The sequence below is a fragment of the Myxine glutinosa genome, chromosome 7, assembly GCF_964187855.1.
Source record: "Myxine glutinosa chromosome 7, kmMyxGlut1.1, whole genome shotgun sequence".
Classification (NCBI taxonomy): domain Eukaryota; kingdom Metazoa; phylum Chordata; class Myxini; order Myxiniformes; family Myxinidae; genus Myxine; species Myxine glutinosa.
Genome location: NC_136267.1, coordinates 110,463,525 through 110,478,895, shown reverse-complemented (window position 1 = coordinate 110,478,895; position 15,371 = coordinate 110,463,525). Strand labels below are relative to the sequence as shown.

Here is a 15,371-nt window from a genome sequence, read left to right as displayed (position 1 = left end):
CTCGGAGGGTACGTCTTGCTTGCTCCAAGCTCAGCGCGCATCTGACGTCACCTCCCTCTTCCTGCGCATGCTCAGCGGGGAGTGACACGCCCTCGGCTGGTTGGCTCCGCCCCCTGGGGCCGGTCCGCCGCTTCCATTGGGTGCGGGGGTTACCGGGCTCCGCCCTTGACGAGGAGCTGACAGGGAGCCCCTATTTGGTAACCCCGTCGAGCACATGTTCGATGGCGGCTCGTTGGGAAGGCCTCGTGCCCTCCCAACACCCCCTACCAACCAAGCCGGAGTGAGGACGCGCACTCCCTGTGCATGCCGCTGCCGTTGCTGTTGTTGTTGTTGTTGTTGCTGAACCGTGAGGAAGAGCTGCGGGGAGGTATTGGGAGGTCCTAAACTTCCTAACGGTGCCATACAATCACATTCTGGTGCAACGAAGGGTCAGAATTAATGGAAACGAGTCCTTAACTGACATAGACTAAGAATAACTAGCAAGATGTCCTATAGTTGCCTTACATGAGATGCGGTGAACCTGGGCACGACATTTAATGGGGGAAATAGGGGGAGGTCGGGTCTACAGAGTGTTGTTTACAGAAAATGGGACTAGGGAATGGGGGATTGGGGATAGTTGGGAAGTATTGAGGAAATAGGGGAATATTTACAAGCGGATATGGATGGATGCAAATCCCATATCCGCAACAATATATTTCCTATGATGGTACCATCAGGTTCGTACAATATAACTCACTGTGCTCCAAGTGAGCGAAAAGAAGAACATTCCCCAATGTCTCTATTCCGGCATCAAGCCCAAGTCGATCCGCTCCAGCGATCGTCAGAACGATGTCCAATCGAGACCAGAATCCCATTCGGATGACAGTCACAGTCACGTGGCCAAAGCTGCGCAAAGGTGCCCTCAAGGCGACGGGGAAATCCAAAGGCGCCCTCCAGGCGACTGAGAAATCCCACCCTCGGGTATGGACGTTTCACGGCTCCAAACCGGCGAACCACAGATTTACCTTCAAAATCCACGTTACACACACACACCAGTTAAACGTCTGGATGCGGTGAAAATGGTTAAAGCGAAGCGAAAAAAAACTTGCGCGACGCGCAAAGCGCGCGAGTCAAAATGGCTGACGGCCCGTTCTCGAGGCGTAACGGCCCGCCAATGATTCTCTTCGGAATCAACTGCCAAAACCTGACACGCAGGTTGATCTGTCACAGCGATAACAACTCTGTCGCAAGAATCCCTTTCCCGGCAAACCCGAAGTTTGCTAGTGACCTCCGTTTGTCAACGTGTGCTCCAGACCTCGAAGCAGCTAGGCTTCTTCTCCGACTCACTCACTCCGCCTTCTTTTCCTTCTCTTCCTCCTCGTCGTCGTCCGGTTCCGGTTTCATTTAAAACTTTAACTTTTACCTTTTGAAAATAGTAATATCTATTTCCCTTAAACGACAACAATAATAGTACATGGAATCAAAAATGTTTACAGTGGATGAAAACCACAACAACGGATGTGACGAATCCGTAACAGTGATACCGGGTGGTTTGCCATTGTCTTCCCAGCAGTAGTTAGGACAGGAATTTGTAATTTGGCCTGGGTGCCGGCGATAGCTCGCCGACTCCTCACGAAGGACACCACAGGATTGCACACACGTCCATCCGAGGGGACGGCACACACAATGATGAATCATCGTGCCTGTGAAACACCGGGATGACAGTTTATAGCTGTGTTGGGATTTGAATCAATGAGACATGTGTACAATGCATAAATTAGAATACATTCTCATGTACGTATATGTTCTTACTAACAATATGTACTTAAATATTGAAAAATAGCAAAACATTAGTGTGTCTTGAACTATTCTAAGTATCTTCTTTTATGGAGAAGTTTGAATGCTTAAGGGTGTTGTTTAAGGTCAAGTTTAAGTTTAATGCTTGAGGGTGACCCATGAATAATCATAAAAGCTACTGTCGTGGCCAAAAATATTGGCACCCTTGCACTTTTTTCCAAGTAATGCACCATTTCTTCCAGAAAATTGTTGAAATAAAAAAATATTTTGGTATCCACAAATGTATTTCTTTGGTTTGCAGTGGTACAAAACAAAAAAGCTGAAAAAAATTACTAAATCTTATTCCACACAGAAATCCTAAAATGGCCCGGACAATATTATTGGCACCTTTTAGAAGTTGTTAGAAATAATTAGATTGCAAGCAGGTGATTCTCCTTTACTTTGGTATTGAACTCACCTGTGGTGAGTTGCAGGTGCCTGCAATATAAAAATCACTCATTCAAATAGTTTGAATAGAGAAAAGGAGTCATTCTGCTGTTTTGTGTCACTGTATGTACCACAATGAGCATGGAGAAAAGAAAGAAAACCAGAGAATTGTCTGAGGAGGTCAGACGCAAGATTGTAGCCAAGCATGGACAATCTCAAGGCTACAAGTCCATCACCAGAGACCTTGATGTTCCTGTGTCCACTGTACACAATGTTATCAGGAACTTTAAGGCCCATGGCACTGCAGCCAACCTTCCTGGACGTGGCCGCAAGAGAAAACTTGATGGAAGATTGCAGCAAAGGATTGTTCAAATGATGGAGAAAACACCTCAATCAACTGCCAAACAGATTCAAGCTGACCTTCAGACACAAGATACGACAGTTTCAACTTGCACCATCCATCACCAACTCAAGGAAAGGGGGTTCCATGGTAGGAGACCCAGGAGGACCCCACTGCTGAGAGGGACATAATAAAGCCCAACTGGAGTTTGCCAAAACACACCTGAACAAGCCAAAATCCTTCTGGGAGAATGTCCTGTGGACAGATGAGACAAAATTAGAGCTTTTTTGTAAAGCACATCATCTCTATGTTTACAGAAAATAAAATGAAGCCTTCAAAGAAAAGAACACCTTCCCTACAGTCAAAGATGGAGGAGGTTCAGTGATGTTTTGTGGTTGCTGTGCTGCCTCTGGCACTGGGTGCCTTGAATATGTGCAGGGCATCATGAAATCAAGAGATTACCAAGGCATTGTGGAGCGCAATGTTCAACCCAGTGTCAGAAAGCTGGGTCTCCGTCGAAGGTCGTGGGTCTTGCAGCAGGACAATGACCCTAAATACCCTTCAAAAAGCAACCAGGAATGGTTCAAGACAAAACGCTGGAGTGTTCTGAAGTGGCCAGCAATGAGTCCAGATCTAAATCCCATTGAATACTTGCGGGGAGATCTGAAAACAGCAGTTGGGAGAAGGCACTCCTCAAATCTTGGCGAACTGGAGTAGTTTGCACTAAGAAGAGTGGGTCAAACTGCCAGTACAGAGGTGTAGGAAGCTCATTCATGGCTATAGGAAGTGCTTGACTGCAGTTATTTTGTCCAAAGTCTATGCTACCAAATATTAAGTCGAGGGTGTCAATAATTTTGTCAATGCCGTTTCTTTTTATTTTCTGATTTAAAAGGATATATTATGTTCTGAATCAAAAGCAAAGGTTCTGTAATATTAACAGTGAAATAAAAAATTGTGGAGACCAAATACTTTTGTCAATTTCAACTTTTTTTTCTAGAAAATTGTGAGTTTTTTTTTTTTAAGTGCATGGGTGCCAATATTTTTGGCCGCGACTGTATATGTTCTACTAAAAGGTCAACCCTTTTAAAATGAGCACACGATTGTCTACACTTCAAGGGGACAATTGCCTGTCAATGTTATATTATTACATACAAGTACAGTGATAACCAAAAGTCCTGGTCAAATTTAAACCTTCATTTTGGCAAACATAGTCAATTATTCACGTTACTAAATGCAAAAACACTGACAAATATTCCACTATTTCATGTGTACTTCCTTTCCACGACACCGATTCATATAACGGTGTAGGTTGATGACGTGTGTGGTCACGCTGTTGTTTATAATATACTCTTTGTTGTTGTAACATAAGACGTTTGTTTAATCTCCCGCCTTGCTTCTTTGGAGTCAATATTTTCTCATTCACAATCTTTAGAGCGTTGCCAAAGTGTGACCAGCACGACACTCAATATACCATCATACAGACTAAACCAGTCTGCGACCAACATGTGACCGCATCAAAGCAATGCACAGCACCAAGATCTGGTTTATTCACAAAGCGACCTTGGAAGTTCTACGCATTGTACTGTCGATTGTAGGCCTACACATTGCAAATGGAATAACAAGACTATGCTGCAGATGCAAAATAAGTAGAAGGTAAACAGGAAAGGGGGCATCACAAGGAGGGCATCTATATATGATCCTTGAGAAGAGGACAGTGAGATATAAACTCATGAAATAGCCAGACAGTGAGAGGGTAGGAGTAGGGGATTAATAGAGACATTAAAAGGAAAAGGAAGTTGAGAGGAGATATGATTAAAAGATTTACAGGGGTAATGGCAGAGAATGGAGTAAAGTGTAAAATATTCAGCTATTTTTGGATACCCAATATGTAGATGGTCCTGGAAGAGATGATATAAGGATAAGAAACATTGTGTAAAAGGCAATGCAGTGATTTTAATAACTTATATTCTGGCATTTTATATCTGAGAACGCAAGGATATGATGCGTGGGAAGGATTGCGTTGTGTCGGACAAAACAATCTCCACTTTCACACGTTTGCACGTGCCCGTCATGCCAAAAGTTCCATTTAACAGTTGACGCGTTCGTGTAGGACCTCAAAGCATTCCATGGCATGTTGAAGCATCAAAAGTGTGACCTTCAGCTCAGCCAGAAATCATCAAGCGTACGTTAGCATTTCAGTCCCGATTACGTAGGGGGATCCGTTCACTGAGGAATCATATAAAGTATGACACAATCAAATTTTGTTAAATTGCCGAGACGATGCTGTGGATATGTCTGGGCATAGTTCCAGTTCTGCACTTTTCATGTCACTTAATTGCTTGTGGAAGCCTGAATGCCAGACCTTGCACGCACACAAAGACATATATTTCACAGTCACCAGCGGCGCTTACAAACGTGCGTGGTGTTTTGGACCGATTTCTCCATTTCCAAGGACTTCTTCAAAGAGCTTGCGTAGAACAGAAAAAAAAGACTATGTCTTTCCTAGCAGATGGAAGCCATTACTGCACCTCAGACCCCTAAATCCCCCTCGGGTTTCAGTAAGCTGGCTGCTCAATAGGCTGGTTATTTCATTCAATGAATCCCTCCCTCATTGCGCTACCTCCGGGGTGTGGCAGCTTGTAGGCCCATGGCGATACTACAAGCACGCCTTTTTCTTCATGAGTGGTGGAGGGGAAACAAAACAAAAAACAAGACGAAGAAAAAAAAAATCAATTTGCCTTCCTGCTGAGAAAAATTCCTGGAGGAAATAAACCTGGAAGTCATGGGAAATGTGAGCTAAGTGAGAACTTGTTCCAGAGTGAGAGGTACAAGTTCGCTTAATTTGAGCCACGATGAAGTCTAGCAAAATTAGCTTCTTGTGCGGACTTGTAGTGAGATACAGAGTCATTTCTTCCGCAAGACCTTAAAAATGCTTGAGATACAAAGCTGACTGCTCAGATGCATCCATGTACAATGCAATTACAAGTGGGTAGGCCTATGTAAGTCCACACACACACATTTATGTTAATATATATCGTTCATTGAACATCTACTGTAATCTATAAACCCAAACGAGGTTACAGAGCGTTGGTGCTGCCGAAGCAGTTTCTTGGCAAGGGTTCTACTGGGTGGTTTGCCATTGCTTTCCCAGCATTTTGTCTGTTCTCTATCCTTTTAAATGTTGAACCTCAAGCATGGAAGCAGCACGTACCATTTCGTAAATCTTTGGTATGACTCAGCCAGGGTTCGAACCCTGACTTCCCAGACTCGGAGCTGACGCTTTAACCACCACCGAGCCTGGTCCCTGAGAGTTAGAAGTGTTGAAAAAAGTAACTTTTATATTTCTCACAAAAAAAATCTGCTTTTCTAAGTGACTTCCATTAACATTTTGATGCAAAACTTCTTGGAACAACCATTACACAAATATATGATTGAGGACCAAACAAAAGGAAGTGAGTTCTATGTTTGATCTGTACTTACGTTATGTAAAAGTGACGCAAGCTACAAAATCTGCAAACACAATACTTGGAGCGGGAAGCACCATGGTCGAGGTTTCAATCGCTCGGAGACTTTTCACTTTGGGTGGTCATCTTATCATGTAACCTTGAGATGAAATAACTTTTGGTAGGCCTTAGCAACAATTTTGTACATAGCCTCCACTTTCATCAAAATAGAGCCAAAAGAGGGTACAGTCAGCAGACATAAGTCCAACCCTTGTGCAGACACAAGACCAACTCAACTGGGAGACCGGGACGAACAACAGCTCAGAAAGGAGACTGTCGGGAAATAAATGAAAGTTGAACCTTTTTATGTCTGACACACTGGGGTTAACCTTGAACAGGGACGTGAAACGATGATCTCATAAGCGAGTTGCAATGTCAACACCACGTTTTGATACCCACGGAAAGTCAACCCCAGGCTGTGTTGACTGAAATCAAGCCAGAGTGACAAACATAGAGGGTAGAACTCAACCCTAACCAAAGAGGAAAAAGGAAAAGCTTTACACTGCGGTTACCTGCTTTGCTCAACCACTTTCCACAATTGTAAAGAAGTCAGAGATAATCATATTTTTTTATTCTCTATGCTCTATATGTAACTTAGGACACCATCGTCGATGTTATTCCAAGATGCTCGTTGAACGCTTATCCCTCATGTCATGTACGAGGGTACGAGTCAGCGCATATGGAACACTCATCAAGGTCTCGAAGCATCTGCGAAAGTCATGGATATGAGGAAGGTCATGAAATCAGGTTAAGGGGCAATCTATTTATTACGTGCACAGATATGGTGGATGTTTTAAAACTCTGATCCCCACGGCCACCACCACCAACCAACATCCACGATATGCTTTGTACTTGCTCCTCTTGCCTTCCTTGCTCTTAACTCCCATCTCCCCCGAGAGATTCAACTAAAACGGCCCAGTGATCGAGTGGGTATAAAGACTTGTGCATTGTCCTCTCTGGTGTCGGTTCGATTCCAAAGGCTGGTCTGAGTGAGAAGTTCAATCATATCAGTTCCTTGCGTCTGGGTGATCACTTGTCCAGAGATGGCTCTCAGCCGCAGGAATGGTCTCTCATCGTGAGCATCCCGATGATCTGTCAAACGCATTAGCCGACCCACCAAGCTTAAACTATGAATAACTTTTCAAATTCTAAAAAGGGTTTGTTTTTAGTTTTTTTAGCAGAATCCACAGGATGTCATCTGAATTGTCATTAAGGTGGCACATGCAGTACCTGAAAATTTCCAGTTACAACCAAGTACTAAATCCCACTCAATCAGAATAATCTTCCTTACATTCCATGGAATGTGAGACGACCAATGGCATACATTGAGCACGTGTTTGCAGTTGTCATGGCAAGAGTATACAGAGGAAACTAGAAAAGCACTTGGTGGAGCGCATATCTCCACCAAGCTGACAGTTTATATTTTGTATCCACTGATAGGCCGGATCTGGATTCGGACCTGAACCAAAATCGAATCGGCTTGTTCTTATCACCCACCCAACTCATCCACCAAGCTTTGCCATAACCCGTCCATAACTTTTTGAAATGTCTTGCTATATGTCGTTTTGGCCCCATCATTCAATGGTGCAGAATCACTTTAAAAAGCATCCGGAGCCGGATCTTCACCAAAATCTAAGCATTTCGTCCTTGTCACACACCCAACCTGTCCACCAGGTTTCGTCCGAATCCGTCCACCACTTTTTGACATATCCTGCTCGACACAGATAGACAAACAAGCAGGGGTGAAAACACAACCTCCGTCCACCTGTGGTGGAGGTAACCAGGTGTGGCATTATTTGGGAAGGCTGCCATTTTGTTGGTAGGGGACATGAGGCCATGACTATTAATGCTTGTACGTGGTACTGATCCCTTCAAAGTGTTTCATCTCACATGTTTATGAAGTCGACTTCAAGGTAAACCTTTGGGAAAAGTCAGAACGTAAATTGTTGAGGAACCTGTCGTTTTACATGTCCACACGAAGGAATGGGGGTGGAATGACATAATTTAAAGTCAGGAAAGAGAGAATAAAGGAGTTTAAGAGAGTGTAGCAGGAGTTGGGATTAAAACAAAAATAATAAAGAATGTTGGGAGGAAATATAGGGAATTAAAGGGGCGTGTCTAGAGGTAGGTGAGGGAGGAAGGAAAAAGTCTACCTGCCAATTGAAATAGATGTATTTTTACCGAACAATAACGGTCAACAATTGACATTCCAAATCATACTTGTTCTTATTTTTATCGAGTTCAGTTTGATATATATATATATCCATGAACATTGCTGTATGTGTATGACGTAAAAAGACGATGCGATACACAAACTACTTCACATTAGAGATTACACCGCAGTGCACTGTCGCCAGCTACACTGCCCAATCCACTACGCCGCTTACGTGGAGCATCAGAACAAGGTTATTTTTGAACCTTCTTCTCTCATATATTCACGATATTCTCAGATCTGTATGCGATGTTTACCATCCAAACTAAAAGGCACACGCATTAACCTGAACATTCACGTGATTTGTTTCCTCACACAAGACAACAATATTAGTTATTACATTCACCAAAGGTCGCAATTACGCCACACGTAATCGGGCTTGATATGAACAATCAAAACGAAAAGGCAAAAACGCTTTTCAGATCAATGAACGCCTCCAATAACTGATTGCGGTGGAAAAACAACAACACCAACAACAACAACATCACAATCAATGTGATAAAGAAGAAGAGGAATACCTTGAGGAGTACGACTTGAGAAGGTGGTTGTGCGACGCGGCAGGCACACGAAACACGGTAACTCTTACTGTGTCGTTCGTACATGTCCTCAGTGAGGTTGCACGTACGAGTTCAGCACGTTCTGATTGATTTTTATTCAGCACAGCGAGGCACGGTGTGTTTTAAAGGAAACTGCCGGCGCTCGGCTTAGCCCGACGAACGAGTGGATCGTGTCGTGCGAAGCTTTTAATCCGTGAGCTACTATTAGTATTAGTATTAATCCGTGAGCTACTATTAGTATTAATCCGGGCATCCGTGATGGAACGACGCTCGCTTTCCCAAGTAGCAACCGGCTGGCTCGCTCATCGCGGTGAAAACCACCAGAGGCAGATGAATATCGGTAAAGACGAGGAAGAAAATCATAAGTTGAACGGCTGAGTTGAGCGAAACGGCGGGAACACACTCACTCTCTCTCTCTCCAATGAGAATTGTCATGGTTGTACGAGTGCGTTTGAGGGCGGAGCGGAGTACTTTAGGGGCGTGGCTTGTATGTGGCCACGTGCGGTGAGGGCGTGGTTTGGTACAACTCCCAAATTGTCTCAAGCTCACTCCGCCAATACATTTGATCCACTTTGTCGACAATGAGAATTCCACAAATGAGGATTGCCCAAAAGCGGAAGGGAGTGGAATTGGTTAATTAGGAATTGTGCATTGGTGTATAAATGGCATAATTGGGAACATGGTTTATTTACCAATATGCAGGGCAGGTAGAATGGCCTGAACTACTCCAGGTATACACATTCCCCTCTTGACTCTGAGTCGTCTAGTATGGGTTCGAATTCCGACCCAGCTTTCAGCGAGCTATTGCCGGCAAGCTGAACAAATTCCAGATTCCTGCCATAACCTACAGGGGCACTGCATCAGAGGCTCATCCATGCTCCCAGAAATGATGCAACCAACAGCTGCAGGCTGAATACAAAGTTAAATGAATAAAACCAATATACAGGGTGGCCCACAAAATGATTGGTTTTTTTTGCAGGTTTGTATGCAGTGAATGTTACACATCTCATCGTAGATCGAGAGAATCTTGTGGAAAAGCACTCATTGCATTTTTGAACATGAATACAGAGCTCCCTCTCTCCATCCTCCATCCCAAACCCCTCCACCCTCATCTCAGGGAGAGGATTCAGCCCGGTATATTTCCATACCTCAAAAAGACTGATTCATCCCATTTGTGGAATAAGGGCCGAATCAATACAAGTGGTTCCTGCAGGTGCAAACACCAAGACTGTAAAGGTTGGCCTTTGTCAAATAAACTTTTGAAGATTACATGGCCCACTCATAGCCCCAATTTAAATATTTTCTATCAGGGGAATGTGAAGAGTCAAGTCCAAACACAAAAGCCACAAACTTGTGCAGCTGCAGACAAACGTTGTGTAACCGACACAGACTTGTCTCACAGTGAGTAAATTCAAATGTCCGTTAGAGGAAGTTCAGATGCACGACTGGTCGGTCACGTTCAACTTGTTCACCACAAACTAATCCATAAAGAATATTAATATTTGATAAATACACGTGTATTTTTCACAGTGATGGACGCTCATGGAGGACCTTGTTCATAAACCCCACACATGACAAGTGGGGAAAACGTGTACGATGCATGGGATTTTAACCTGCATTTGTCATTCCATGAGCGAGAGAACAAGGTCATGCGAACCCCACTTTGGAGTTGTTACTTAATCGATGTTAGCATTTTCAATCATAATTGGAAAGTCATCATTTGGTGGGCCACCTTGCACAATCAATCCATCCTACTAAATGAGAAAATTCTCCACTTGGAATGCCACGAATTACCAAAGATCACGTCATCGGTCACCGTCATTTTTGATCACGTCACAAACTTCCGCCTCCTGAACAGTTTACGTTTTATATCCCACTGATAGACCAGATCTGCATCTGGACCTTAACCAAAATCGAATCGGCTTGTTCTCGTCACTTAACCAACTCATCCACCAAGTTTCATCCAAATCCGTCTTTTACTGTTTGAGATATCATGCTATATATGGTCATTGGCCCCATCTCTCAATGTTGGAGAGTCACTTAAATTACCTAACATAACCTCTGACCTTTAACCTCTTGACCCAAAAATCTAATCAGTTAATCTGTACATCATTATATATATATATATATATATGTACCAAGTTTAATTTAAATCCCTTCAAGCTATTCTTCAGTATCACTTTTTTTTAACATGACATGACCTCTGACCTTTGATGTCTTAATGCCAAAATATAATCAGTTCATCCTTTCATCATAATAGCCTGGTGTTGGCTTAGCGGTTAGGGTGCCGGCTTGAGATCCGAAGATCCTGGGTTAGAATCCTGGTCGATCACTGAATTAACGCCAGGGGTGTTGACTCAGCCGATCATCCTTCCCAGGTCGGCAAATTGAGTACCAGTTCATTGGTAATTCCCTGTGTGTCGCAAGAGGCGACTACCAGGGTTGGCGGCAGGAAGGGCATCCGGCCATAAAACATTGCTTCAAAAAGGGGGGTCAAGGTGCCCAAAAAAGGCGAACCCCTGCTCTGCGGGGAAAAATGGCCTCCAAAGGTGGTTCTTCTTCATCTTTTAATCATAATATATACTACCAAGTTTGGTCACAATCCCTTCACAGGTTCACAAGTTAGCGTGGTAACAGAAGTTTTACCTAATGGGACCTCTGACCTTTGACCCCATAATCTGATACGTTTATCTTTACATCATTATACATTCTTGTACCAAATTTGACTTCGTTGTCTTCAGCCGTTCTTAAGTTATCACGGTAAAGAAAACCTATCACGGACGGAGGGACAGACAGCCTGAAAACGTAATACCTCCATCCATCTTCAGCGGCGGAGGTAAAAACTTTAAAACAAAACATAATGCAGCGATTGTTGTTTGGAAACAAGAACCATTATACATTTGCCACTATATATTTAAAGGGGGCGATTATTCCCACCTTGAGGAGTCGGACGGGTAAAGTTTTTGGCTCAGGTCTTTGATGAACTGGATGGCCAGGTTGGCAATTTGTCCAGGAATTTGTAATTTGTCCAGGGGTGCAATGATTACTCTTCAAAAAATACATCGTAGGATCTTTTAACGTCATCTCAAAGGTCAAGGTAAGTGTGCTACCTTGACACCATCCTGATATGTAATTATATAGCTGGAAAAGGCCATTCACAAGGACCATGGGATTAAGGTGGGGAGGAGGTTAACGAGGGTAGAAAAGATGATCGTTTTGGATTCGGGACGATCTAAGATGGTGGTGAACAGCTGTCTTGAAGACCTGGAGGAAAGGATGAGTGAAGTGAATGTGGAAATTGGTTATACAGGTGGGAAAAGGAACAAGTGAGTGGAGGTGAGCAGAGATCCTGGATTTTGAGTTTCATCAGAATGGGGTTGACGGTGGACCGTGTGTGTCCCACAGAATCCTTCCTGGGGGCGATAAAGCACAGAAAGAGCAGAGGTTGCCAGCCCAGAAAGGAGGTGGTAAAAGACAGACAGATCACTGACCTGTCTGCGATGGCGAAGTGATCGGCCCATAAGGAATAAAACAGAGTTAGACAAGTGTATAATCGCTAATCATGCGATGATCACACGATCAAAGTTAGTCGCCAATCACCGAAGAGTGATTATGTCATGGACATCAAAACCTAATCACCTTAGATAAGAAAGAAACTTTTACATGTCAGCAAAGGCATGTTTCAGGGTGTATTTAAGGCCTTGAAGCAATCATTGCATGCTTATAATTGGTAGTTTACATGGGATGTTTGTTTGAATTAGCTCTCGAGGAAGCAGAAGAGGATAGGACGAGGGCAGTTCGCCAACGTGCATTGATAATCTTCGAAGATAGATGCAATCCTCTAGAGAAGTATGACGATATCAAATTTGGCCGGAGTTACAGACTCTTGAAGGAATTATTTCGTTGGCTGCCGGAGCTAGTGCAACATGACCTGGATCAACCTACGATGAGAAGTAATGTGCTGGTTCCCCTCCAACAATTGTTTGTGGTGCTTCGATTCTATACAAATGCATCATTTCAACTGGATGTTCGAGATACAGTCGTGGTCAAAAATATTGGCACCCCTGCACTTTTTTGAAATAACTCACAATTTTGTCTAAAAATAAATCGAAATTGACAAAAGTATTTGGATTCCACAATTATTTATTTCACTGTTAATATTACAGAACCTTTGTTTTTGATTCAGAACTTAATATATCCTTCTAAATCAGAAAAGAAAAACAAATGGCATTGACAAAATTATTGACACCCGAGACTTAATATTTGGTAGCACAGCCTTTGGATAAAATAACTAGTCAAGCGCTTCCCATAGTCATAAATGAGCTTCCTCCACGTCTCTACTGGCAGTTTGGCCCACTCGGCTTGTGCGAGCTGCTCTGTTTCTCCCAGATTTGAAGGGTGCCTTCTCCCAACTGCTGTTTATAGATCTCCCCGCAGGTGTTCAATGGGATTTAGATGTGGACTCATTGCTGGCCACTTCAGAACAGTCCATTGCTGGTGCTTTTTTGAAGTGTGTGTTGGAGTCGTTGTCCTGTTGCAAGACCCATGACCTTCGACGGAGACCCAGCTTTCTGACACTGGGTTGAACATTGCACTCCAAAATGTCTTGGTAATCTCCTGATTTCATGATGTCATGCACTCATTCAAGGCACCCAGTGCCAGAGGCAGCAAAGCAACCCCAAAACATCACTGAACCTCCTCCATGTTTGACTGTAGGGAAGGTGCTTTTCTTTGAAGGCTTCATTTTGTTTTCTGTAAACATAGAGATAATGTGCTTTACCAAAAAGCTCTAATTTTGTCTCATCTGTCCATGGGACATTCTCCCAGAAGGATTTTGGCTTGTTCAGGTATGTTTTGGAAAACTCCAGTTGGGCTTTATTATGTCTTTCTCAGTAGTGGGGCCCTCCTGGGTCTCCTACCATAGAACCCCCTTTCATTGAGTTGGCGACGGATGGTGTGAGTTGAAACTGTCGTACCTTGTATCTGAAGATCAGCTTGAATCTGTTTGGCAGTTGATTGAGGTGTTTTCTCCATCATTTGAACAATCCTTCGCTGCAATCTTCAATCAAGTTTTCTCTTGTGGCCACGTCCAGGGAGTTTGGCTACAGTGCCATGGGCCATAAACTTCCAGATAACATTGTGTACGGTGGACACAGGAACATCAATGTCTCTGGAGATGGACTTGTAGCCTTGAGATTGTCCATGCTTTGCTGCAATCTTGTGTCTGACCTCCTCAGACAATTCTGTGCTTTCCTTTCTTTTCTCCATGCTCATTGCGGTACACACAGTGACACAAAACAGCAGAATGACTCATTTTCTCTATTCAAACTGGATGAATGAGTGATTAGCTCACCTGGAACGAAGTTCAGTGGAGCTTATGCGATGGCGCGTTGTCTGTCCGTCCATCCATCAGTCAGTCTGTAAACACTTGAAACTTCTTCTCCGAAACCGCTGAAGGGATTGCAATCAAATTTGGCACAAATGATATTTGTTGTGCTGTGACTAAAGTTTGTTCACGGCATTATAAAAATGAGGGTCAAAGGGGGTTTACCGGGGTCAAAATGGATCGAGGGTTGACCCCCCAAAATAGGAATTTGCATGTTCCTTTGAAACTACACACAATATTTCGATGAAACTTTACCGCAACCTTCATCACCCATGATGTACCGAAGTTTGTTCATGGCACTAAGAAAATCAAAGTCTACGTGGGTCTACAGGGAGTGGAGGGGGGTCAAAGTGGGTCCACGTTTGACCCCCAAAAATAGGTATTTGCTTTCTTCTCTGAAACTACATACACAATGTTGATGAAACGACCACAACCTTCAGCAATCGTGCTGTACGAAGGTTTGTTCACGGTATTTAAAAAAATCTGCCCCTTTGGGGGTCTACAGGGGATTTCCCCCAAAAATAGGTATTTGCTTTCTTCACAGAAACTACACACACAATTTCGATGAAACTTGACGAGAACCTTAATCACCTGTGTTGTACCAAAGTTTGTTCCTGGCCTTTAAAAAATCGGGGTCTGAGGTGGTCAATGGGGTGACTTTCCCCCGAAAATAAGTATTTGCTTTTTCCTCAGGACCTACACACACTTTTGATGAAACTTCACCACAACATTCCTCATCCGTGATGTACCAATGTTTGCTCAAGGCATTGGAAAAATTGGGGTCTGAGGAGGTACACGGGGTGGGAGGGCGGGCGGGGGTTGCCCCCCCCAAGGTAGGTATTTTTTTGTATGTTTATTTAAAGTCTTATGATTATGTTAGCATGATTCTACATGCTGTCCTGTCTTCTAGCAAGCATCGAAATTGGTTTAAAATACCTATAGTCAGTGCAGTATTTATTCTACCAGGTGAGTGCCAGAAGTATTGCCCCTATGTTTTTGTTTTGTTCCACTGCAAACCAAAGAAATACATTTGTGGATACCAAAATATTTTAATTTCAACAATTTTCTGGAAGAAATGGTGCATTATTTGAAAAAAGTGTAAGGGTGCCAATATTTTTGGCCACGACTGTATGTGCGATGTTTCAGCCGTTTAAACGCACACAACTAATCA

General features: G+C 43.3%; 1 protein-coding gene across 2 annotated transcripts in view; it reads right to left on the bottom strand.

Annotated features, from left to right (window-relative positions):
• The window catches only part of LOC137431578 (uncharacterized), a 243,576-nt gene extending 234,349 nt beyond the window's left edge, over window positions 1–9,227 (bottom strand). The window contains exon 1 of one of the 2 annotated variants that reach the window (XM_078782122.1): window positions 8,776–9,227. In XM_078782122.1, coding sequence (XP_078638248.1) covers window positions 8,776–8,859 — 84 coding nt within the window. In that variant the 5' untranslated portion in view covers window positions 8,860–9,227. The remainder of the gene's footprint in view (window positions 1–8,775) is intronic. The other variant, XM_078782121.1, reaches the window with a different exon arrangement.
• Between the last annotated feature and the right edge of the window lie 6,144 nt (window positions 9,228–15,371).